The 24771-nt window shown below is 43.9% G+C and overlaps 1 protein-coding gene across 3 annotated transcripts; it reads right to left on the bottom strand.

Annotated features, from left to right (window-relative positions):
• Positions 1 to 53: 53 nt before the first annotated feature.
• On the bottom strand, positions 54 to 23762 carry pkig (protein kinase (cAMP-dependent, catalytic) inhibitor gamma). 3 transcript variants are annotated; one of them, XM_040153996.1, is made up of 3 exons: positions 23366 to 23762; positions 2262 to 2443; positions 54 to 728 (listed from the first exon to the last, which is right to left on the bottom strand). In XM_040153996.1, the coding sequence occupies exons 2-3, from the start codon at positions 2413 to 2415 to the stop codon at positions 646 to 648; spliced, it is 237 nt and encodes a 78-aa protein (XP_040009930.1). In that variant the 5' UTR covers positions 2416 to 2443; positions 23366 to 23762; the 3' UTR covers positions 54 to 645. The 3 variants fall into 3 exon arrangements, with proteins under 3 accessions (XP_040009930.1, XP_040009932.1, XP_040009931.1); XM_040153998.1 differs by lacking the exon at positions 23366 to 23762 and adding an exon at positions 13800 to 13948; XM_040153997.1 differs by lacking the exon at positions 23366 to 23762 and adding an exon at positions 8592 to 8752.
• Positions 23763 to 24771: the final 1009 nt, after the last annotated feature.

Here is a 24771-nt window from a genome sequence, read left to right on the forward strand (position 1 = left end):
GCTGCAAGACGCCACGTGAAGTCAATTACGCTCGAAAACATAAAATACAAATGTTACAGTAATTCATAAGTATTTTATTACACAAAGAAAATTGCTATCACAAAGTTATCACTGAACATTTAGCAATAAATATGGAGTCCATACACGACAGTATAATGGTGACTATGTTTGTAACTAAAGAAAAGAAAAGACTTGGCGATGGAATTGAACAAGAGAGTCACAAACGCACACACATACGTAGAAAGAAAAGGACAAACGAATGATTAAGAATACGCTCTCCGTGACACAGTTCCATATTAGGTTGGAACAATGTTTCGAGTGTTGTTATGAATGAATTCTGTTCAGCTTAGTCCATCTCCACAGACATTAATCCGAAGTTTCTGTGCTTTCTACTAACAGCGCAGCGTCTCAACTGTCAGTTCTGCTCTGTTCTTTTCCCAATGTTACAATCTCATTCAATAAAAGGCGAACATTTAGAGCTCCGGAAGCTCCTAACACGCCAGCAGTGAGCGAAGGTGTCCCCGTGTCCAGTTAGGACAACCCACATACACTCTCTCTTTCCTTTCTCCATGCCTCTCCACTTTCACCTGCTTCCTCTCTACTTTTCTCTCCTTGGCTCTGCCCCCCTTTAGTGTCCAGCTGAGTCTAGGATGGGCCTCCGCTTCCCTGGGCGTCTTGGCTGGGGGAGCCCTCTGCCTCAGGGGCTGGGGAGGCCCCCGGGTCTCCTTCTGGAGGACAACATGGGAAACAATATGCACACAAATCAGTCAAAGATGTAAGCGTATATATAATCAAGCTCAGTAATGGTTTGGCACTCCTAACAGCAGGGAATGAATCCGCTTTGAGGCTCCTGAAATAAATAAAGAGTGAGAATCCTGAGGAAGGGACGACAACTTCCCGTAGCAACACGGTGTCGGCGTGATATGAGATTATCTGGCTGAGGCTTCCCACCAGACCAGTCTTAACAATAGTGTGATTTATAGCGGTTGGATTGGTCACCATATATCATGGGAAACACGTCGTTGGCTGAGAAGGAAGTCAGCAAAAACAATGATGTGACACACAATGGTCGGCCTGGGAAACATTTCTGTCATGTTCAGACATGTTCCTCCATAACAACTTGACACTCTGAGAGTAGAGGAAACGAGGACAATCTGTCATTGTGCTGCCATTACGGCTCATTTAGCACTGAGGCAACATCAATCCAGTCTCGCTACGACACCAGTCTGAGTAATCCCACCTGTCTGTGTTTTGATATTTTGGCGCTTTCAGGTTTCAGGGGCTGGTTTCTCAAAGGTAGACCGTGACTAAGGCTTCCACCGAACAGCCACAACATTAAAACGAGTTACCAGTTTTATTGTTGTGGCGCGTTGGTGGAGATCAAACAAACAGTCGGACTTCAGACGGACGTCTAAATTTATCCACTGCACAGAGCTTTCTAGTTCGGGACCATCTTCATGAGGGCCTTTTTGCCATGAATTTTGCCAAATCAAGTAACCACGTCAAACCACTCAGCTCCATTTGCGCTTCAGCAGAAAAAGTTTGCCTTCTGGAGGAATTCAACGTCTACAAGGACATTTTACTGGGAAAATTCAGCAAACAACGCGACAATACAAAAAAATCTCAATGCAGTGTAGAACAGTGTAGATCATCTTAGCAGAGCTGGGATGCTGTGGCTTCTGGTAGCAGGGCTCGGTGCGTGTGCCCGCGCATCAGTCGGGTTCAAGGATAGTTTCGCTGTGCAAACGAAAATGACCGACGATGTCGTCAGTGCTGTTGTATTTCCAACAGATTATTGCAGTTTTTTTTCTTTTAAAAACTCGTCGTCCTCTCAATAGTCAGGAGGTTTCATAGATGTGTTATCATGGAAACATGGGTCTTAGTTACGAGTTAGCCTGGAGGGAGGGTGGCCACTTTTTTAGTTTTAAAACAAGTCAGTTTTTAATTTAATATTTTGGGGTAAACAACAGTACGTCACTGCCCATGCGAGTATTACCACCTGCGAGTATTTCTACTATTCACAGAACTGCAGCACTATCAGGCTTCGAGACTAAAAACAGACCTACCTAACTTTGAGACTGACTAACTTGCATTGCACTAATCTAGGAGCAAAATTAAGACTGGTCTAACACTACAGACCAGCCTAAAATATCTTTGTGAAACTGGCCCCTGGTCTTTAGAGTACGGTATGCACAAATGTATGCATATTTACTTTGCTTTTACACTATACTACACATGTATTCAGGTGTGAGTTTACTGACCTGCAGCCTTCAGGTCCATCTCTGCCAGGTCTTTGGTGAGTTCACTGGTGCTGGCCACTACTGCCCCCTCCCCCGAGATGTCGGGCACTGCGTTCCTGCGGCCTGTGCGATCACAGTTGATGAAGTCCGAGTACGACGTCTCCACGTCCATCATCTGTCCATGACCAGCGCTCTCATTACACCTGCCAGAGGGGAGGAGGGGATGTCAGACGGCTGCGGAGGCGGTGCAAGAAGCAAATGATTCACCCTGCTGTGCCCCTTCAGCCGTCCGCGGGGGCCTTGGGAGGACATACCATTGTGTCGTGTGCGTTTCTACTTCGGATAAATCAGCACGACCCACAAGAATATTGGCCCCAAAAAAAAAAAAAAAAGTGCTGAGCTATTTTAGAGGTAACTGAGGGTTACCAGTGCAGAGAGAGAGAGAGAGTGTGTGGGCACAAAGGGGCCACTTCAGAAGCATTTTAACTGGAAGCTGTTAATAATTGCAATTTCTATTTTTGCAAAGCGATTAATGGCACGACCGATATCTGTGCTAATTGGCCGACCTAAAACCAAAACGCTGCACCGAATCTCTCTGGGGCTCTCGCTTGCATAGTCAAACCCCTCAAATACAGTCCATTTGTTTTACTGACACAGCAAGGATTCTAAATAGAAGAGAGGCCGGAAAACGCACTGATCAATACGGAGAGCCAGAGTAAAAGAGCCTTGAACCCTTCAAAAGGCGAGCAGAGGCAAGTAAAAAAAACAAAACAAAAAAAACAGTCAAGCTCCCATTTGCCATTCATTCCTCTTCAGTTTCCTGTTCTCAGTCCATTTTTAACTAGGTCATGGATCCTGCTAAAACACTATACAGCCAGTAACTGATCAGAGAGAAGAGGGCAAAAAAATAAGACTGCCCCACAAAAGACAAGAGAACAGAAAAGATAAGAAAGTAGTAGGAGGAAATAGTCGTCTGATGCAGAGAAAGAGACGCTGTGTCAGACTGTAAATGTCGTCACAGCTGCTCCTCTCCTACAGCTTCAGTCCCCCCCGCCGAAGGCCGGCACAGATAGCAAAGACCTCGCCGCTGTGTATGGGCAGCATGACTGACTACATTACAGCTACAGACTTACTCACAACCATGACAGAACAGCTGAGCAGCTAAGCCAGGAATCTTTAAGAAAACATGAGGGGGTTGGAGTCTGAAAGGGAAACAAGTCAAAGGATGGGAGAGGAATAAAAACGAGCTGGCAGACACAGCCACGACACGCTGACCCGGGGCCAGCCTGTTCCCAAACGCTTTCACTCACATTCTTTCAGTATCATTCAAGAGGCACCATAATTGTTTTCTCTCTCTCTCTCTCTCTCATGCACAGTATGTGTACCAAAAAAGGAAGCACCCCGGGTCATTCCCTGAGAGGTCACAAGCCACACAGACGTGGGGAACGCTGTTTTTGGAATGGGGAATTTGCCGTGAAGGGCAATCTTTAAGCCCCCGCAGGTAAAACCGGTACCCCGGGAAATGTCACAGAGTTCGACGTGGCTGGCATTTCCCTGAGCGCTCCCGCCACGCACAAGAGCCATTCTGTATTTCCGACTGCAGATGGTGGTGTGATCCTCCGATAGATTGTCATCGGCATCCGCAGGCTGTACAGTCATTAGCGAGCCAAATCGCAGTGGGAGGCCATAATCTCTCACAGGTCCGTAATTACACCTTCTACCTTTTCCACAACCTTAACTTCCAACGACTGAGACTTTCATTAACCACCACTTAGGGCTGAACGACTTGAGGAAAATATGCAACTCTGATGATTATTTTCTAGAAATTTAACTTAAGTCAAGCTCTGTATTTGTGCTCTACATAGACTGGGCTGAATAAACTATTATTGTATCATCACAAACTTTTGTTTGTTTTGCTTGTTTTTTTTTTAATTTAAACAAAATTTCCAACTTATTTTGTTTGTACAACAATCCCAGGGTTGGTTTATTTTTCATACCATTGACATTACAAAACAATATTCTAATGTAATCCTGGCACTGACAGTGTTGACAGACAGTTGGCCTGTTGACTTACGGTAGTAATGACAAACATCCGACGGCGACTGATATCTGACTGATGGTCCCCGACAAATACTGTTTAACGCTGAAACAGTTACGTCGATTACCTGATTAGCTCAGTGATTTAAAAAAAACAAAACATCAATCATTCTCTGGTCCCACCTTCTCAAAGGTGCTGCTTTTCTTTGTTTTACATCATTTTGAACTGAATGTGCTTTAGTTTTGGACTGTTGGTCAGACAAAACAAGACATATGCAGACATCACCTTGGTGTGTGGAAAAAAGTGTAATGGTAATTTTTTTTTTAATTTTTTTTACTCCTTTCTGACATTTTTTAGAACAAATGAATAATTTATTTAAAAAAAAATATATATAAACCATTTGTTGAATCCCTAACACTGTAACGTTAGCTTCACAGACTGACGGGAAGAGCTGCTTCACAGCTCTTATAGCAGCATTGATATGATTTGTTTAAAAGTATGACTGGGGAGAGTCAGACACCTCTGTCCTCCAGCTGTGTTTCATTAACACCTGACGGGGGTCAAGCTACCAGCTAGCTTCCTGTCGGAAATCAACTTGAGGTGATAGACCTGCCTCTCATAACAGACCAGAACAGACATTAATAACAGCAAAAAGACACAGCCTCGCTCTTTCATTTTTTAAAACATAAAAAAAACGATGACAGAGTGCTGTATATTCCTCCACAAAACATCACTGGCCAAGAGTGAAAATACTGGCACAAGAGCGCACAGAGAGCATTTTAACATGATGACGGCTGCTCGCCAAGAGCTTCAGCCAGCGGGTGCGTTTACAAGACAAGGGGTTAGGACAGGCCCTCCGGGCGGCGCTACTTCTTCATCCTCTCACGCTGGACTGAGGGCAGACTGGACGCCACGGTGGCTCACCATCGCAAAGTGGTGCTGCGAGACGGGGCTGGGCCGGGGCTAGCTGGCTAGCATGCTAGCTTCAGTGGAAGAAAAGAAGGGATTGAAATAGAAGGAAAACAAGAGTTAACACTGGCGTTGCTTTCAACCGCTGGAGGCGGCTCTTGGCGAATAAAGGAACGAAGTTTGATGCTGAACTCGCAACGTTTCTTCTAGACTGGTAAGTAAACAGCTGTTAACGCTAATGTTGGCTATGTAGCGATAGCAAATACTTACTTATAGAGCACCTTTTTAAAAAAAACAAACAAGATAAAATATGTTAATTAGTGAGTTTCAAAGGTACCGTGTGGCATATTTTCTTACCACCGGACAGAGCCAGGCTAGCAGTTTCCTCCCGTTTTTAGTCTTGGTGCTAAGCTAAGTTAGCTCGCTGGCTGGCTAAGCAGCTGCTGGTGGTATCTTCATATTTACTGTAACAGTATAAACGTAAGACTGGCACCAATGTGCTCATCCATCTCTAACAAAACAAGAAATAAGTGTATTTCCCAAATGTCAAACTATGCCTTTAAATCGCAGCTCCCGTCATATGAAAATGGCCATTTACAGTCACGATACAAAAATGAGCCTTCGGCCCAGCAACCAATCAGCTCAACTTCTTCACAGAACTTGAAAGAGTTCATCGGAAGATCCATCTTTGACTATTAAAACACGAACGACTAGCACCAACTGTGTACGTTTGTGTGCTGTGTTGTGTTGTGTTTGCCTTTTTTTCTACTCCACTGGCCCAGTTGTCATGCGGCTTACGGGAGACCCGCCTAACTGCCGTTTGTTTGTTTAATTAGTCGGCTTGCCCGCACACGTGTATGAAATCCCAGCATTAGATCACAAACAGGTTTCCATGGAGGGGCGGTGACGGTGACGGCGATGTTGTTCTGCCTTCAGCTCTTCGCCACGTGTTCACACTCTTCTCTTCCCGACTGCCTGGTCTCAGCTGTGGTAGAAGCGGTTTAATGGCGCTGCACTTTAAAATCACTTTATCTCGGATATCCATTAAGCTCACTGTGATGAAGAATTTGTTTTTGTAGTGCTGGGTGCAGTGTAGGCTTTTTCTTGTTCAACTGCTCTGATTTTTATAATGTAAATGAACGTGTTAAGTGACTTGGAAGCAGATGATCTGGAAAAGACACCAATGATCTTCCACGTGACTGAACTAATTGCAGCTCATGTTCATTATGTGGAATAACAAAGTAGTCATTCACCATCTAGGGCAGCAAATAACAATTACATTTGATCTTTTTATTGGTCTATCAATATTTTTTTTTTTTTCAATTAGTTGTTTAGTCTTTACAGTAAAATGTCAGGAAATAAAAAATGTCACAAATTCCAGATTGGCATTTTTTCTTGATAAATGACTTAAATGAATAAAAACAATTATCAAACTTGGTGCAGATGAACTTTCTGTCATTTTAGTAAAAGATGAATCGTTCGAGACCTACGCCCATCTAGACCGGCGTCCTAAAAGTTTTTTGGTAAATGGCATTTGCACTGCATCTCCTCTTAAAGGCATTCTGTGTGTTCAATGAAATCTCAACAGCATCTCCTGACCACATTTCAGAAACTGTGATTATGAATTATTACTGTATAGCTCTCTTAAAGTGCATGTCCTGGTTAAATAAAAAGAAGGTCTTTATGTGTAAGGCCAGGGCGTGTATACAGAGGGAAACTGGACACAGCTGCAGCTGGAAACAATACCAAAAGACAAGTATCACAGCTGTGTATTTGCACTCAAGACAATAACAACTCAGTCCTCAGAGGGAAATCGCTGCAGCTCAGCTCATGAGCTGAACTCAGCTTAGTCTCACTCTTTCCCCTTCACCCTCCTGCTCTGCACAGTAAGTCTGGATCCTTTCCAACGCGGGGCTCTACACAGTTATTTCAGGAAAAAAAAAATGCGTAATTCAAATTCTGGTAATTCCTCCATTGTGAAAGAAAGGAGCTGCGTTATCGTATCTACACAAAAAGCACCATAACCTCATTGTGAATGAAAGCATAGGCTAAACAAAAGCGCACAACGGCGGGTAGTTGCTGTGTACAGAGAGGTTTCATTCATGACAGGTTTGACCAGAAACCACACTGGGCAAGTGACATGTAACAGGAAAGGTTTTGGCAATGGAGACATTCAGAACAAAAGCCTTTGAGATCACTGAGGGAATATGAGTCAGCATAGCCACTTACACTGGGCCCATCAGACAGGCCGGCTCACTACTATCCTGCTGGAGCCCCTGTGCCCGATCTGTGTGTGATAAACTCACATTATCGGCAATAACCCGCACAAAGACTGGCTTCTTTGCTGATTTCCACATCCATTAGCGCCGTCTACACGACCAATTTCAAGTCTGTCAACCAATTATGCTGCATTTATTGACAAGGCAAAAAGCCACCACGTGAATGAGTTTCACCCGCCTCTCGGAGCAACTCAGCTTTTCCATTGGCCTTTTCAACCCTGAGTACTTAATGAACTGCCTGGAAGTTCGGCCTTTAAGTTGGATGTTATCTATCTATCGGAAAAAAAATTATTTTCATTATCTATAAATCTATTGTTTGATCTCTAAAAAGTCGAGAAAAATGAGACAATGTAGAGCTGCAGCGATTAGTCGATCGAAAAAAAAAATTGGCAACTTCTTTGATGATCAAACAACCGTTTTAGTACATTTTCAAAGCAAAAATATCGAATATTTCCTGGTCTCAGATTTTCAAATTTTAGGATATAACGCTTTTGTTTGTCATACATGATACTAAACTGAAGATTTTTGGGTTTTGGACTGTTGGGTAGAAAAAAAAAAAAAAAAAGACATCCTGATTCATCACCTCCAGCACTGAGGAGGATCTGTCACTGTTTTCTTACACGACAGACATAAAGGATCGACTGATCAATCCAGGAAATAATCAGCAGATTCATTGATAGGGAAAATAATCATCAGCTGCAGTTTCCCAGAATTCTGGATGATGTCTCGTTTGGTCTTACCAGCAGTCGGAAACCCAACGCTATCCAATTTACAAGGATACAAGACAGAGGAAAGCATCAAATCCTCACACTGTGAGAAGCTGAAACCAGTAGGTTTGGCTTTTTTACTTGAAATATTTTGTTAAACAAACAGTAAAAATAGCTGCCAATTTTCTTTCGCTCGACTAACTGATTAATCATCTAATCGTATCAGCTGCAAAAAAACCACAGAAACCCGCCTCCTTTTTAAAGGAAAGAAAGTGCTCTTTTTTTTTTTTTTTTCCTTTTTTCCGGCAGTACAAAACGGAGACTCAGCAATTCTCAGCCATTACAGCTCCCGTGGTCGAACAATGGTTCCAAAGGAAAAGCACAGATAAGGTCAAAAGTTAACAACTGTCTGTCTTACCAAAGTCATCGTGCCGTCCGGCGCCTACAAGCAGAACCAAACCGCTTCATACAAGCTGATCCGGATCCATCCGCCCCTCAGCGTTACACACCGAGAGCACCATAACCCTAGTGTCTCGCAGCTCTTTGCCCTCCTGCTCGCTGCCTCTCGGCCCCCCGTCAAATGTGGTCTGGGTACTGTCTGTTCACATGATGTCAGCAGCTGCGTGGTTGACAACGAGCCCACTTCAAACACAAGGGAGCTGTATTTCCTCATCGGGAACAGCATTGTTGTTCCTCAATGGTCTTCCTCTCATAAATAAATAAAAGCCCTCGTCCACTCAACTCTGGTGTATATATTTGCGCTATATCCTTCCTCTTCTTATGGGACCCTGGCTGTGTGTGAAGGCCTAATTTCCCCCGGTGAAGTGCATATTGCAACTTGCCGAGCAGCTAGCTTTTGCTACTCGACAGTAAGCCATTTGCATTGACACTGTGAAAGCCCTCCCCGCCGGGGGAAGACAAGCAGACACAAATCTCCTCCGCAAGAACTTCTTACCACCGTTGTCTCGCTGGCACTTTAAAGTCTCAGGCTTACTGCTGAGCCACAGTAGAGGTCTCCGTCTTCTGTGTCAGACATGCAGAATTACCACTGATAACACTGGATACTCAATGCAATTTTCAATCTCCTTTTCACCGAGCGAAGATACTGAGAATGATCACTGCCACTCTCGCATAATTGCCATCATAGATGAGCACACTGAGCTCCTACGCCCGAAGGCATTATCAGACAGCCGAGGAAGAGCGGACAAGAAGCCTGACCAAGGCTATTAGCATCACCTACTGTGGAAAAGTTTCGAGTGAGCTGATGAATAAAACAAAAGGCCCAGGCAAGGCCGCTACGTCAGAAAGCTACGACGATCTAGCTTGGACGGATTACCTCTGCCGACATACAGAGGGGCTGCTCCCCACTTCACAGCTCGGAGCACTTTAGAGATCGGTTCCCCGCATTTGTCTCTCATGAGAAGAAAAGCATACACATGAATGACTGTGCTCCAAAAAAAGAGACATTTTAAACATTAAAAAAAAATGACACCCAATCTCAGGTTTACACTGCCGGCATGTTAAGGGAAGAAGCGCCGCAGCTAACAATTATTTTCGTGATGGATTATTTTCGCCATACATATAGTTGTAGAAAGAGGGAAAAACTGTTTTGCAGAGCCCAAGGTTAAGTCTTCAAATGTCTTTTTATGTCTGAACAATGGTCCAAAACACAGAAAAACAGCAAACCCTCACAACTGAGAGGCTGGAACCAGACATTTTTTCCGCTATGTTTGCTTGAAAAAAGACTGGTATAGTGAATTGATTGTTGAAGTACTTGCAGATTAATGTTCTGTCAATCAACTCATCGTCTCAGCTCTACTCCAGTGTAATACAGTTAAGTCTTCTGAGGACATCTGGTTTTAAAAACTGTTTCCTTTCAAAGAGCAGTCAACTGAAATATAATGCAATGTAACTGCTGTTTTGCTTTAAACTACAAGGTCCTGACAACAGACAAAGACAACGTCTTGCATTATTAGATTTAAGAATTTGTTACAAATTTTACTGCTACTACTAGTCCTACTACTACCACCAAAGAGGGTGATAAATATGCAAAGATATGAGTAAAAAATAAAGATAATTAGTCATGTGCAGCGGGGCTGCAACTACAGATTACTTTCATTATAGATTAACATGCAGATTATTTTGCCAATTAATTTTTTGGTCTGTTGAATGTCAGCTAATTGCAAAAATATTCCATCACAAGTTCCCTGAGCTCATGGCAAAGTCATAAAATGTCTTCTTTTGTCCGACCAACAGCCCAAAACCCAAAAGATATTCACTTTACTATCAAAGAAGACGAAGAAAACCAGAAAATGTTCTCATTTGAGAAGTAGGACCCAGAAATTCTTTGCTCAAAAGTTTGCTTAAACAACTAATTGATTATCAAAACAGTTGCAGATCAATTTTGTTTCAGCGAACCAATCAGTTAATCTACAAATCGTTTCACCTCTAATTTATGTAAAATATGCTCCGTGTAACAAAATGAAGCTATGCTTATAGAACTAAGGAGTCAAGTTTTCCACAGTGCTGATGGTTTCATAAAAAAGGCCCTATCATCATGTTTTCACCAGGGTCGAGGATCGTCTATCTCTTCCCCGCCTGAGAAACTTCAGGCTACAACTGGCTTATAGGAGCTCCGAAGGTCAGAGATGCAGTGCAGCAACATGAGCCTTTGTGGTCACAAAAATCAATTCTAAACTTTACTGACAACCTGTGTGGTTAAGTCTCTCCGTGCAGAAGGACTTCTTGACTTTGTTCTCCGGGTTACCAGGACCAGTGTGGCTGGTGGGCTGCAGTCGATGCAGTAAAACTGAAACAGCTCCGGCTGAAAGCGTCGTCTAACCTTAGAATTTGGGTAATAGGTGTTTTACCGTTAGTGCTGTTGAAACTGCACTTATTGAGGAAAAGAAAAGAAAAAAGAAAAGAAGGAAAATATTTCAGGGTTGCCGTTTAGAGATTGTTCTCGGGATGAGAAAATTATCTTTCTAGTATTATTTAACTCTCAATTTGATCAAAGCAGTGCTTTGAATAATAATAAAGAACTAATAAATTAAAAAAAATAAATAATAATTATATATATATATATATATATATATATATATATATATATAATTATTTTTATCATTGAAATGAAATGAGGCTGAAGCAAACTACAGGGGTTTGAAAGGTCAAAAATAAACATACACTGATGTTCACGTGGATTAAATCCTGTGACATCCAACACTCGGGTGTCAGTATCAAAGTTTTATGGCTTCGTGTAGCTGTGCTGTGCACATATGCATTCAGTGGTATGTTGGGCTGTGAGCGATGAGGCCTAGAGGAGAGACACAGCTAGCGAGCAGTAACAGAGAGGACGGGACCTCTGGGGAAAGCGGAAAGAAGAGGAGTGGAAGATGAAGCTTTGTTCCCCATATAAACTGAAAGGCCAGTAAGATATGGGAGGAACCAGCTGAGAATACAGCCGGCGATGGCAATCTAATCTCTTCTATTCCCTTTGAAATCTGCATATCAAAGTGAAAGACATTTTCCTGCTTTGATTTATGGTATGTTGGAAGACTAATGCTTCCTATTGAGTGGATAAGGCATAGCGGGAGAGAAACAGATCGTCACCACGCCGCACAAGTGTAGAAAACTGACACTGATGTGTCCACCGTGTAAACATGTTGGTGTCGTGAAGATTAACGAGCGGGCGTGATGCATTTTGCGGTGCTAAAATCGATCCCTTATTGTGAAATAGTGCATTCGGCAAACTAGCCGGCTAGCCACTGTGCTATTATCTCGTTGATCTTTTACAGCGAGCTGTGTCTGAGCTTGACTGCGGTGAGCCAACTGAACAAGGCACTAGTCTATGCACTCACTTTGTTAGGTAAACCTGTAAAATCTAATGCAACCCCAGTAAAACAGCTCAGCGTTAACAAGGATAATGTCAGTTTTGATTGACGCTGTCAGAAAGAAATTAACTTAACTATGTTTGTTAGTGAGGTTGCAGTCTGCACTGGTGTTGAACTGGACTGCATCCCATGGGGAGCTGTTTCGAACGTTTTGCCCACCCCACATTTACAAATACGAGGGCAGAATAATATTTACAGACGCATATCGATGTAACGCCGTCCAGTTCAACACCACCACTAACTACTACCGCAGTCACCAACATACGGGTTGATATTTACACCTCTCGAAACGACTGGCTGTTATAAACTTCGTAAGGGGAGAACATGTGGCAGAGCTGTCTTATTGGGTTGCGTTAGATTGCACCGATGTACCTAATAAAGTGGCCACTGAGCGTATATTCTGTTCCGGCCCAGACATAAGCAGCAGCACAGGAATGAACGCAGTTCTCCCGTCCATCGTTCCTCCACCCGTCACCGAACAATGCAAAGTCAAGGGGTTACTTAAAGGAGTACTCTCCTGATTTAGCACCGCACTCCTATAACAGTGACGGACTCACAATGGACACACACACACAGATAAAAATAAAATAAATAATAAATAAAGTTATATCTGGTTCTGCTGCATTGATTTCTTTTCCTACACATTATTCTTCCTCATCAAAACCTGGCGCCTACGTGAGCCACAGCGCAGCTCGACTGCCAGCAGTCGGGGCCAGAGATTCAGGTGCGTCGTGCCGGTAGCGGCTGATGTAGCCTTGAGCCTCTAGACGCAAGCGGAGATGAGGAGCGGGTTACCGAGGTTTTGAAAGCTCATTTCTTCCTGACTCCACGCCCCCGGATCCCCCCCCCCCATTTTAAAACTAGTAGTCTCCAGCCCCGTCGACGCTCACTCCAGCGACATCGCTGGGATGTAATTTCTCGAGATACACACGGCTCCCTCTGCAGCCACAAAAGGCTTTATTCAACTTCTTTCACATATGCAGCAGTACTTCTCAAGACCTGTGAATAGACTTTTATTGTGTAAAATCAGTGGAGTTCCCCTTTTTAACAAGCCAGCGTCAGTGTTGGGGGCTGAGCTTGGTCACGCTGGACTACGTGTTGTTGGAAATCGCCACCGGTTGCCTGGACACCTCACAATGACGACAAGACTCGAGGAAGCTAACTGTCTCCTGGCCGTAACTTCACACTGAACAGATGGACATGAGAGTATTTCCCAAATTTCCAAAGTAATCCCTTAAAGTTAAATGACAACACCAAACAATTCCACCCACATCCCATTCACATGACCTGCTGCTGCACAGGAAGTCATTCAGGAATTTCAGTTCTTTCACTATACTCAAACGACACTGATTACCACAGCTGAAAAGCGATGTTAACAAATGCTGAGAAAAGAAAACATTTACATAACACGGTTTTCTAAACTCTGAATCTGTGTAATTAAAACCCACAAGCTAGAAACCTCAACCGCCAGTCTATAGACAGGCACTTAAAATGATTTTGTTGATCAGGATTGTATAATAAACAACAATGAAGAGGCAGACAACACTTCTACTGCAGGCCATGCTCCCTCTTGTTAGCATAGCTCACTTAGCAACAGCTGGTTCAGTCGATACCAGTTCTGGAGAGTCGGTTAACCGTAACATTGCTATGCCTTCGCACATTACAGTAAAGTAACAGCATCAGAGACCCGTACAGGATTTTTCTCCGTGTTTGGAGGCAAGTAAAGGTTACATTACCAGAGATGTTGAATGTACAACACCGCGTCCTTTGTGTGCCTGTGTCCCTGTGGCCCAAAAAAACTGCAAAAAAGATGTGAACAATCGCTGTTTTACAGGCAGCAGATACGAGCGGCCAGACGGCCAGACATATGAGACCGAGCCGACTGTAGCAGCATGCCCTGCCTCGGGCTATAGGGAATCCCCTGGTTCGTTCGTGTGTGTGTGTGTGTGTGTGTGTGTCTGTGTGTGTCTGTGTGTGTGTGTTTATAGGATGGGTGTGACTGAGTATCATCAACCACCCATGATTCACAGCTGAGTCAGGAGCAGGTGCTTCAACTCGACCATGATTACCCCCCCCCACACACACACACACACACACACACCGCCTACCCCCCACCCCACGAAAACGACATTCTCACATCTCCATTTCCAAACGGCACAGCAACTGAGTCTCTTCTGGCTCTTCAAAGGCAGTGTTATTACAAAAACACACCAAAATAAAATGATTTTATGGTGAATGTCACAAGCGAACACACAGAGCTTTTCAGCATTCCCTACCTCTCACAATAAAAAATAGGTCAAAGAGATTGATGTGCCTCGAGACAAAAGTCTCTCAACAGTTGTTCTCTTGTTTACTTAAAAGCCAAACTAATTTATGAGTGTGTAAAGCAGCTCTCAGGGATATAGTGGGTAGGGATATGGCGTGGCTGTAACTCTACGTCCACATTGAAAATATTTAGATGTGGTTGACTCTGCTGTGTGTCTGGAAAAGTACTGAGAGAGCTGAAAGTACACATTTAAAAAAAAAAAAAAAAAACTGTAACTAGCAGCACTGTTGATAATCAATCGTTTCAGTTTAATGAAGAAAAAATTGAAAATTGCAAAGATTATTTGGTCCCAGCTTGTAAAGTGTGAAGATTTGCTGCGTTTTTCTGTTTATGTCATTCAAAACTGAATATCCTTGAGTTGTTAAAAAAAAAAAAAAAAAGAAAAAAAAAGATCGGTAATCCAAAAAAAAAAAAAAAAGAAAAGAAAACTGAAAAAGGCCCGTCACAATTTCCTGCATCCATGTTTTATCCGACAAGCAGTCCAAAACCCCAAAATGCTTAATATACAATCACATAAGACAAAGAAAAACAGAAAATCCTCAACTGAGAAGCTACAACTTGGGAATTTCTGGCATTTTTGGTTTAAAAAGAAATGACTTAAGTGATTTCTGGATTGTCAAAATAGTTGCAGATTAATTTTCTGTCGATGGACTAATTGATTAATCGATTGTTTTAGCTTCAGGTACTTTTAGCCTCCCTATTCCCATAAGTCCTCGGGTCATGTCATCCAGCTTGGTGTCTCTGTCTAAGTCACAGAGAGACACAGTGATATGTTGTGGGTAACTGCTGTGCCGCTCGGTGATATTCCTCCTTCTGTCCACTCTATCTATTCTAATTCTACTGCAAAGTTGCCCGGTTCTATTTCTGTCCACACATTTAACAACACGAGACCTCAGCAGGAAGCAGGTGGTTTGTTTGCCTGTGTTGTTTATGCCCTATCTTTTCCCAGGCTCTCTGCGCGCACACACACACACACACACACACACACACACACACACTGGAGGCTGAACAAGACCCTTGGGCTGACGAGGAGGAGGAGGAGGAGGAGGCGGAGGAGGTGGACGACGACAGCGACGACGACGACAGCGACGACGACGACAGCGACGAGGAAGCAAGGACAAGTGGGATATGAGGGGATAGGACATGAGAGGGTGAGGGAGGGTGTGGAGAAAGATGAGGGGAGGATGATGAGGAAAGGATGGAAAGCAGATGAGGACAAGGACAGGATAGAAAAAGCACGAAGATGACAAAAGGAAAAAAAAGGGAGGATGAGAGCTGCAGGGAAGGAATGCATGCATGTTTATTGTGCTTGCTATATAAGGAAATGTCCCTCACAGGCTCCAGTGTTTTCATTACTTTTCTGAGAACTTGAGAAACATAATACATCCTCCTCCGTCATATGTAGCGCACAACAATTTAGCCAATTTGTAACAGAATATATGATCTGTCTGCGGGCTACGTCTCTCTCTGCACCACCTGTTAGAAGCATTTCACCCACAACTCCCTTCGTCCTCTCTCTGATAAAATAACGCACATATCAGAAACTGCACTCTGCCGAAACACTTCTCACTTCCAAAGCTAGAAACTTGATTACGATAAAACACAACTGCTCTTTATGCTGCATTCGGAAAATCATTTGAAGACAATGAGCCGCTCCTCTCACCTGCACCGACGGCCTCGTTGTGTCTGAGGTTTGCCAAGTGATTCCACTCGGCTGCATCATCACACTTTCCTTTCTACGAGTCTAGGAGGACGTGGGTGTCATGTGATTCGATTTGCTGAGTTGACGGGGATAGAAAGGCGCATACGTAACCCTCCCCGTGGGCAAGCACAAAAAAAAAAAAAAAGAGCAGAGGCGATCTTTGCACTCTCCCCTAGACCTAGATAATGAAAACATCACTCATCTTGGTATAAGGGACAAGCACCTTGAGCTTTTCTAACGTGCAGGTCAACAAACCTACTGTGATACCAACGCAGACAACAGTGTTGGAAGACGTACTAAGATACGTTACTCAAGTAAAACTACGATTGAAATAATGTAAAATACTCCATTTCAAGTAAAAGTCCTTCATTCAAGATCCGACGTTAGTAAAAGTACAAGTAAAAGTGGTATCAGCTTAATGTACTTCGAGTATCAAAGTTAAAGTACTTCTGCAGAAAATAATGCCTCTTTCAGTGTTCCGTTATCATTAGATTCTATGGAGCTGCAGCTAAGGACTATTTCCACTATCAATTAATCATTTGGTCCATAAAATGTCAGAAGATAGTCATAATTTCCCACCCAGCAAAATGTGACATCGCCAAGTGTCTTTTTTTTTTTGATGGACAAATGGCCCGAAATCCAAAGATATTCAGTTTACAATGATATAAAACAGAGACAAACAGCACATCCCCAATTTAGAGAAGCTGGAACTCGCAAATATTTAGCAATTTTTCTTTCAAAAATGACTAAAACTATGTCTCGATTATCACCACAGTTGCTGATTAATCCTCTGCTGGTTGATTCATCAATTATTCCATTGATTTGTGCAGCTCTACATTATTAGATCACTGATACATTTTTAATACATTTGAAGATGTGTTTGGGGCTTTGGGACTGATGCATCAGGATTTTCCTGTTGCAGCAGGTCAAGGTGGAGCTGGTTTTAACTACTTCTTATCCAGTTAACTAGTTTAGTCCAGTGGTTTGCAGCCCAGGGGTCGGGGCCCCTCCAAAGGGTCACAAGATAAATCTTGAGAGGGACCTGAGATGATTCATGGGAGGAAAGAGGCAAAAAAATAAAGTTCTGCGACCAGTGCATTGTATTTTATAACGGTTATCTAATGTGTTATGTACAAAAAAGCTGTCAAACCAACATAGGGGAGTAAAAAGCACAACATTTCCCTATGAAATGTGGTGGAGTAGAAGAATATAGTGGCATGGAATGAAAACACTTAAGTACAGTACCTCAAAAATGTACCAAAGTACAGTGCTTGACCAAATGTGCTTTTTTTAACATTGCGCTACTGGCTGTCTCTAAAGATTAATTAGAGAAGCTACAAAACATGCAGTCACCGTCTTAAAAATCCTACCTACTGACAGGCCATTTCACTATAACCAGTTATTCATCTTTTTAAGAGTAATTAACACATTTGATGAATCGGGTTTTCCTCCAGCAACACCTTCTGAAATGAGACACACCTTTAATTCACTGCTGTCAAGTGAATTTAATGACATCAAATAATTTTCCGTCTAGCTACCGAGAGCGACCCCCCCTCAACATAGCTCGTCGCTTCCACCTCCTCTGGGATTCAGATGAAAACGATAAAATATTTTTGAAGCAAACCGAGCCTGACAATTCCCTGTGTGGTTCGAATCAAAGCGGGAAGCAGATCACAGGCGTCTGATTTCCCCGTCCAACGGTGAAGGTCACGTCGTTCCTTACTCCCTAAAGCATTTTTTCTGTCTAATCACGTTTAAAGTTCGTTGATTGTAACACTTGATTCGCGTCGCGTGGAATTTGAAATGGGCCACTCCATCTAGAACAATGAAAGCCCGATTTAATTTTTTTTTTTTTTTTCATGACGGGAGATTCTCATCAAATCATCTTTCACTGACCTGCCGGGCCAAACAGAGGACATGTCTATTTTACTTCCAAACCAGTTCACATGGATGAGAACCCATTTACATAAGAAGGCTTGATTAAAAGTACCTCACCAAATACATTAAAATCTGTGTCTATTCAACACCTCAACCCTGTCCGTGAAATGTATGCCGATGCTGTGGGCCAGTCCTGCTGAAGTAAGAGGGCGTAACGTGGCTCTGCTACATTAGATCAACCGGCTTAATGCTGAAAAACAGCTGTGTTGCCATCAGATGTGTTGTTTGCTGAGGTTGGAAAAGCGAACCTCGACAAACAATGTCATTTATCAGGAAGAGGGAATACAAGAGGAAATAGATTTGGGTCTTATAAATCTGTTCACAATGAAAATAAATTGACTAATGGATATGCGCTATCCATCCATTTGCTGTAGCCAGTTACTGTGTGCAGGTTTGCGGCCAGCTGCAGCCCATCCCGGCCTTTAACAAGGCTGTGGACCAAGTCACCTAAACTGTCTGAGCCAGTGTACTGTTTCCTCTGCCCGTTTTCAGTTGGAATAAAATCAATCAAACCTTTAAGTGATCCCACACCCAAAATGTATCTTTCGAGTATGGCAGACTCATCCCCTGTGGGCGTAATACGTTAGTAGTTTGAGCCCTTGCTGAGGACAGAGGCTGTGGTCAGTCTGTATCCACAGTGGTTACGGTATATTTCAATGGCGAGCCAGTTTCACAGCAGAGAAAAAGGTCTAAAGAAATTTCACGGACAATTCCTACAGAATAATTGTCTTTCTATCTCAGTCCTTATATACGACCCTTCTGACCCTGCAAGGACTTGCATACGTTTATTTGCGCATCAGCCTCCTGCTCTTCCGTTGGTCAGTAACGGCCAGTCCCAGAGCGTTTCTATATCCACTTGCAAGATCGGCTGATTCTTTAAGACGGAAGCTGTTCTCCGTAGAGAAACAATGACAATCTTTAATTTGCTTGGCGGGGCATTGTAACGAGTTTCAGCTCACTGTTTAGATTCGCTTTTTTTTTTTTGTTCGCCCTCACCGCTCTCACAGCATCGTCTCCAGCAGAAGCGGACTTCGGTTTAGTGTAGTGAAACTGTGTAGTGAAAAAAGCTGTTAAAAAAAAAAAAAAAAAACCCGCTGTGCGCAACCTGCTCGGCCCCAAACGGCAGACAGCCACAGTCGGGGACCAGCTGGTGAACACGGTGGAGCACTTAGCAGCTAAGGAGCCAGATGTTGCGCCACAGGTGCTGGATGTGTAGGGCACCTGTTCGCTACCGACTTCATCTCACACAGTATCAACTTAAAAGATGATGACCTGTCCATGCTGTGTTCGCAACATGTTTCCGTTGCCCCCAAGTGGCCAAAAAATAAATAAGTAAATAAAAATTCAGCTATTGCAGGTTAACGTTTGAATCGGAATTTAACCTCTTCACTTTTGACCTCTGTACATTTGGACTCCAGGGACCAGAGGCATAAATCTTTAAGGATGAAAATATGCACACGCATTCCTTGCACCAGATTTATAAAGCCATGTTTACGTATGGTTCTGTTTTAGCTCAATCATTCCGAAACGGGGCGCATGTGCACGGGCCTCACTTCCGAATTTAGCCATAAACAGACGTTGGTTCGCCTGTTTGCATATCAATACCTGTGTCTGCTAACAGTAACACTTGTTAGACCTGTCAAAAGAACTGCGCTTTTGCCACATCGCCGAGCTTCTCCGGCAACGCCAGAGCAGCTATCATAACACTCGACTATGACCCACAGCTGCGGCTATTTATAGAACCTGTGTCATGATTTTTTTTTCCAAAAAGGTACCTGGAATATCTGAATCATTATTTAAATGTCAGAAAGATAATCAGTGAGTGCCATTATCAAAGCAGGACGTTAAGAGGTCCTTCTCAATAGGGGATAACACGAAAAGAACATTAACACGGGGAAATAAATGGGTTTTGAATGAGCAGATGTTTTCTTTATCAATACCAGTTTCGGTGTGGAAAATGCATACGCACGGAAATCACTGTTATCACTTTCTAGGAAAAAAAAAAAGGGGGGGGGGGTGTAGCTTTGAGTACTTGGAGAATAAAAGAAGAAATTAGAGATTAAATAATCCTTCCATCCTTATAACCAGAGCCTCTCGCAGTGGTCTGAAATATCTCAGTATAACAGGAGGCCTTTTCGGGCTATCACACATGAAGCTGAAGGCCGGGGTGATGGCACTCATTTTTCTCCTCATGGGGAAGTCAGCGAGCTAAAAACAGAGGAGCTTAAGTCCCCTGCGCGCAGGGCAAAGAATGTGGTTGGAGGTCAACGCAGTTGAACCGACAAATCCCCGTCCACAAAATATGTACACATTAAACCCATGATAAAACACAGGGAAAGCATACCAAAATAGACCCTGAGCGGGGGGCTGACGTAGTATCAAAACCCTGCTTCGCTGTTTATGGACTCAGCTACAGACCGTTGCTTTATGATCCCTGGGAAGGTCACTGGACGGGTGACCGAGTGTGGACCCAGAGACATAATCTCAACGAAATCTAGAATCTAGAAGCCACTTGAACCAATTCTGAGAATAGATTGCTATTTTTAATCCAAAGCATGAAAAAAAAAAAACCCGTCCTGCTTCAGGTTCCCATTAACTGACTGTATTCTCATTATTCTCTAGCTAGGAATGAAACAGTCTGTGTGTACTACAACATACTGTATCGAGAAAAAGCTCGTTTCACCTTCAGTAGGACTACAAGTGGGATACAGGGGGGGGCAAAACAAAACCTGATGCTCACTCACAGAAAAATGACTGAGGGAAACAACCACACAGTAACCGTTCCCACCCCCGTAGTGAATACTTAATGCAGGCTCTCAGCGCAGGGATATAGGGGCCCAAATGTTCTTAGAGTAATCATCTTACTGTTGGCAGCCCTCAGCAGGAGCTGATATGACTTCCATTTGCTGAAGGAGTTGGAGGAGGAGAACGGTGCCGGTGAGAGCGTTGGTCATGCAGCACTGCAGATAATCATAGCTGCGCTCGCATGACCCGCTCGCTCACGATCTGGCTGCTTTCTGGTGTAACCGGCGTCACGGATTAGAAGCCGCACAACCACAACAAAGGCCCTCCGAGGAAGAGCCTTCGTAACGGCCAGAACACCAGCACACGTAATCTTGGCGGGTCTGTCTTTTCTTCCCTGCACCGTGTTCTGAGTCAGTAATCATGACCCGAAACACAGGGGGGAAGGTTCTGCTGGGCTCGGTCAAAGGTCAGCTGGGCATGCGTGTGTGTCTCTCTCCAGTAGCAGGGGTTTTCCAGCCTCACTGCGCTCTCCGCTCTGGCTGCCCTCAATCCCCCTTGGCCATTCTGAAGGATAACAGACCATGTTTGGTTTGCTGGTACAAAAAAAGGAGGAGACAAGGCGGTAGACAGCTGTTCGGAAAGCAGCCATGTCTGACATGTCAGACTGTAATCTTAAATTCATCAGGTGGGCTCCATCCCCTCACGACATGTGATTTTTTTTTTTCACTAATGTCCAGGAACGATGTTGCTACGTAACGTACGTCCAGACAGACTCACCTTCAGCTATAGCCCTCGGCAAAATATGCAAACGTGACGTGCATTTGGTTTTCTTGCTCTTTGGCATATTACTCGAGCTGAAACGATTAGTCAAATTAATATGCAATTATTCTGATAACCAATGCAGTCATTTCCCAAGCAAAAATGCCAAACGTCCCTTAGTTCCAGCCTCTGAATTGGGAGGATTTCCTGCTTGTCTTGATCTTATATGATAGTAAACTGAATATCTTTAGTGTTTTGGAGAGTTGGTTGGACAAAGCAATTTGATGTCATCCCCTTGGCCTTTAGGAAATTCGAGATGCACACTTTTTACAGCTTGGCAGGCCAAACAATTCACCGAGAAATAATCCACAGAAAAATTTAAATAATCATTAGTTGCAGCCCAAGGTATTACCCTCACTTTGTTCCTTTATGTTATATATTCTACCCTGGACCTAGAAGCATGTAGTTGCCTGTTTTTCTTTCCAAAAAAAAAATAAATCTAAAACGTCTCCACTGATGTGCAACAGTTTCTCTGAGACATGAAATGCCAAATGATTACACATCACGCCCTGTTTTTAAACACTCTTCGTTAAGCTTGTCACAGACACAACCAGACACAATCCGGTTCTGTTAACTGCCGCCGGCCTGACAATAAAGCCTGGTGGTTACACTGCAGCACTGCAAAAGCTTTTTTTATTTTATTTTGATCTAAATCAGATTAGCGGGTTCATTTTAATGTTCACGTTTAAAGGTTACTGTGCACCGAGCCCAGGGAGAACACTGTTTTGGGTACAGTCAGCGAAGCAAACCACCACAGGGCGGCAAGAAGCCAGTGTTTATTTTTCACCAGTGCCCGTGCCCAGCAGCTGGCACATGCCCAGCAACACTCATGCAAAGTGTGTGTGTGTGTGTGTGTCTTTGTCTGTGTGTGTGGGGGGGGGGTCGTCCCCGGCTGCTCCCCACCACCAGTCCTGCTGCTGAATCTCTGAGCACCATCTCCATCCAGCAGTGTCACCTCAAAAAATAAATAAATAAGTAAAGAAGCTTCACCTCCAGAGGAAAAAAAAAAAAAAAAAAAAATCGCACTGACATGCTCCTTCTTCACTCTGCAGCCAGGTTACTGCTGCTGTCACCGCTGCCTTGGCATCTTATTGAGTTAGGAAATAGAAAGCGAAGTGGATGTGGGTTTCGTGGGGGGGGGGGGGGCGTCTTTGGCTGGGTGCACTGACAGGGCAAAAACAAAAAAAATGATGAGAGAGGCTTTCAGAAGCCATCCGGGCTCTCATTAGCTCCACTGAATGCAGCGGCTTATGTGTGGGGAGGACGTCCATGCCAGCCCCTTCACACTGTACACACACACACACACACACACACACACACACACACACAATACAATACAATACCAACACAATTCAAACACAAGCGCCCAGCATAATGGATGCACTTGAATGCCTCACGCAGTCGGGGGGGGGGTCGTTAACATTCGTACTGTAATGCCACATACAACTGGCACCGAGGGGAAACGAGGACGTTGGTTTGACAGATTCGGGGTGAGGACGGCGGACAGCTCGGGGCTCTGCCGAGGCAGATGCACCGTCCAGCGTCAGTCGTCGCGTTGGCAGGTGGGAAAAAAAAAAAAAAAAAGGAAGCCTCCCTAAAAACCATGTAGAAACCCCCGCTTCGTGACTCCGCAGCCCCCCTGCGGGACGGTCACTTCAGATATTATGCTCGAAAAGCCACAACAAGAGCGCGCGCGCGCACACACGCACATGCACACGCGCACACACACAATCACAATCACACACGGTCAGTAGGAAAAGACCGCCACTAACCTTGGTCCGGTCGCCTCCTGTTATCCACTTGTTACAATGGAGATTTAACACCATGGATCCCCGGTTAAGTTTCCTGGAGGTCGGATACACAAAAAAAACAAAAACGAGGGGGCAAAAAAAAAACCAAAAAAAAAACGCAGCAAGCCGAGCTGAGCCGAAACTGAAGCAGGCTGGTGTGAAAGAAAAGGGAAAAAAGAAAGAAAGAAAGGGTGAATAAATAAACGTGTGGTGAAGAAGTGTGTGTGTGTGTGTTTGCGTGTGCGTGTCTGTGCCGTGAAGCCTGGGTGTTTTCTTCAGGGTTCCGTCTGCTAACAAACGCGGAGAGGCTGTGTCTTCAAACAGCTGTTTTTCCAAAATGGAGTTGGCCGTGTCCGAGCCAATCAGAGTCGGCCTGTGGAGGATCCCGCTCCTCTGTGGGCTGGAATCCGACGCCACGCTGCGCCGAACGTCGACGACTCACTCTCACACACACACACACACACACACACACACACACACGACACGCGTCTTCTGCCTCCACCTCCACCATCATCATCATCATCATCATCACTACCATTATTATCACCATTATTATTGCTCGTCGTAGCTCTCGTGCACATCGAACCACACGATTTCCTCGCAGGGAAGCAACCACATGTTTCTCCTGGTGGTTCTTGAGCCCTTTACTCTGCACACAGGAGAGGGCTCACCGGTGCTGCCTCACACACTCAGTCGGCAGTTTATTACACACACCTAGCCCCCCCCCCCGGGGGCCAAAATTAGTTGTGCGACCAAATTGACCCCCCCACTGCACATATTTCATTGTTTCTCCAAGAACCAAGAAACCTTCCTGACAGCTGGTCAATTGTTTTAGCCATTTTTTAGAAGAAAAAGCTTAAATATTTTTTTTTTTTTCCCACAGTATGTGTGTTTTTTAGACTGGGGCCTCACCTGAACATGTTCACATGGGATCCGGCAATAACGAAGCTTCTTGCTATTTTCTGTCACTTTGAACAGCCAACTGCCAATTGATTATGAAAGAAAAATAATTAATAAATCCAACCTTCACGAGGGCTGCAATGTTCAGTTTTTGTTGAAACTGCGTTAAACTACCCCATGACAAACTGTTGTATACAGCAAGGCTGTTTTCTGTTATTGAGCCCGGCCCCCACCGATATAAATGGGGTGGACGAAAAATAATAGGAACACCTGTCAGTATAGTACAACGTGGTTCAACAGCACCACAAACGGCAGCCTCCAGGAAGGCTTGCATCAACGCCTCTCTCGAAACGGTTTCATAACCTTCGTGAAGGGAGGATTTATTGCAGGACCGTCGTATTAGACGTTTTTCGCTTTCTTTCTAACATCATATGGCCTTTACATAGTCTTAAAAGATTAATCGATTAATCGAGGAAGAAAATCTGCAG

The sequence above is a fragment of the Xiphias gladius genome, chromosome 18 (genome assembly GCF_016859285.1).
Source record: "Xiphias gladius isolate SHS-SW01 ecotype Sanya breed wild chromosome 18, ASM1685928v1, whole genome shotgun sequence".
Classification (NCBI taxonomy): domain Eukaryota; kingdom Metazoa; phylum Chordata; class Actinopteri; order Istiophoriformes; family Xiphiidae; genus Xiphias; species Xiphias gladius.

What these genes read in the sequence shown, in the direction of transcription:
- pkig (XM_040153996.1), bottom strand. Translation starts at nt 2,415, where the DNA reads ATGATGGACGTGGAGACGTCGTACTCGGACTTCATCAACTGTGATCGC. An exon ending in GATGGACCTGAAGGCTGCAG is followed by an intron (nt 729 to 2,261) that starts GTCAGTAAACTC and finishes GTTGTCCTCCAG; the next exon opens with AAGGAGACCCGGGGGCCTCC.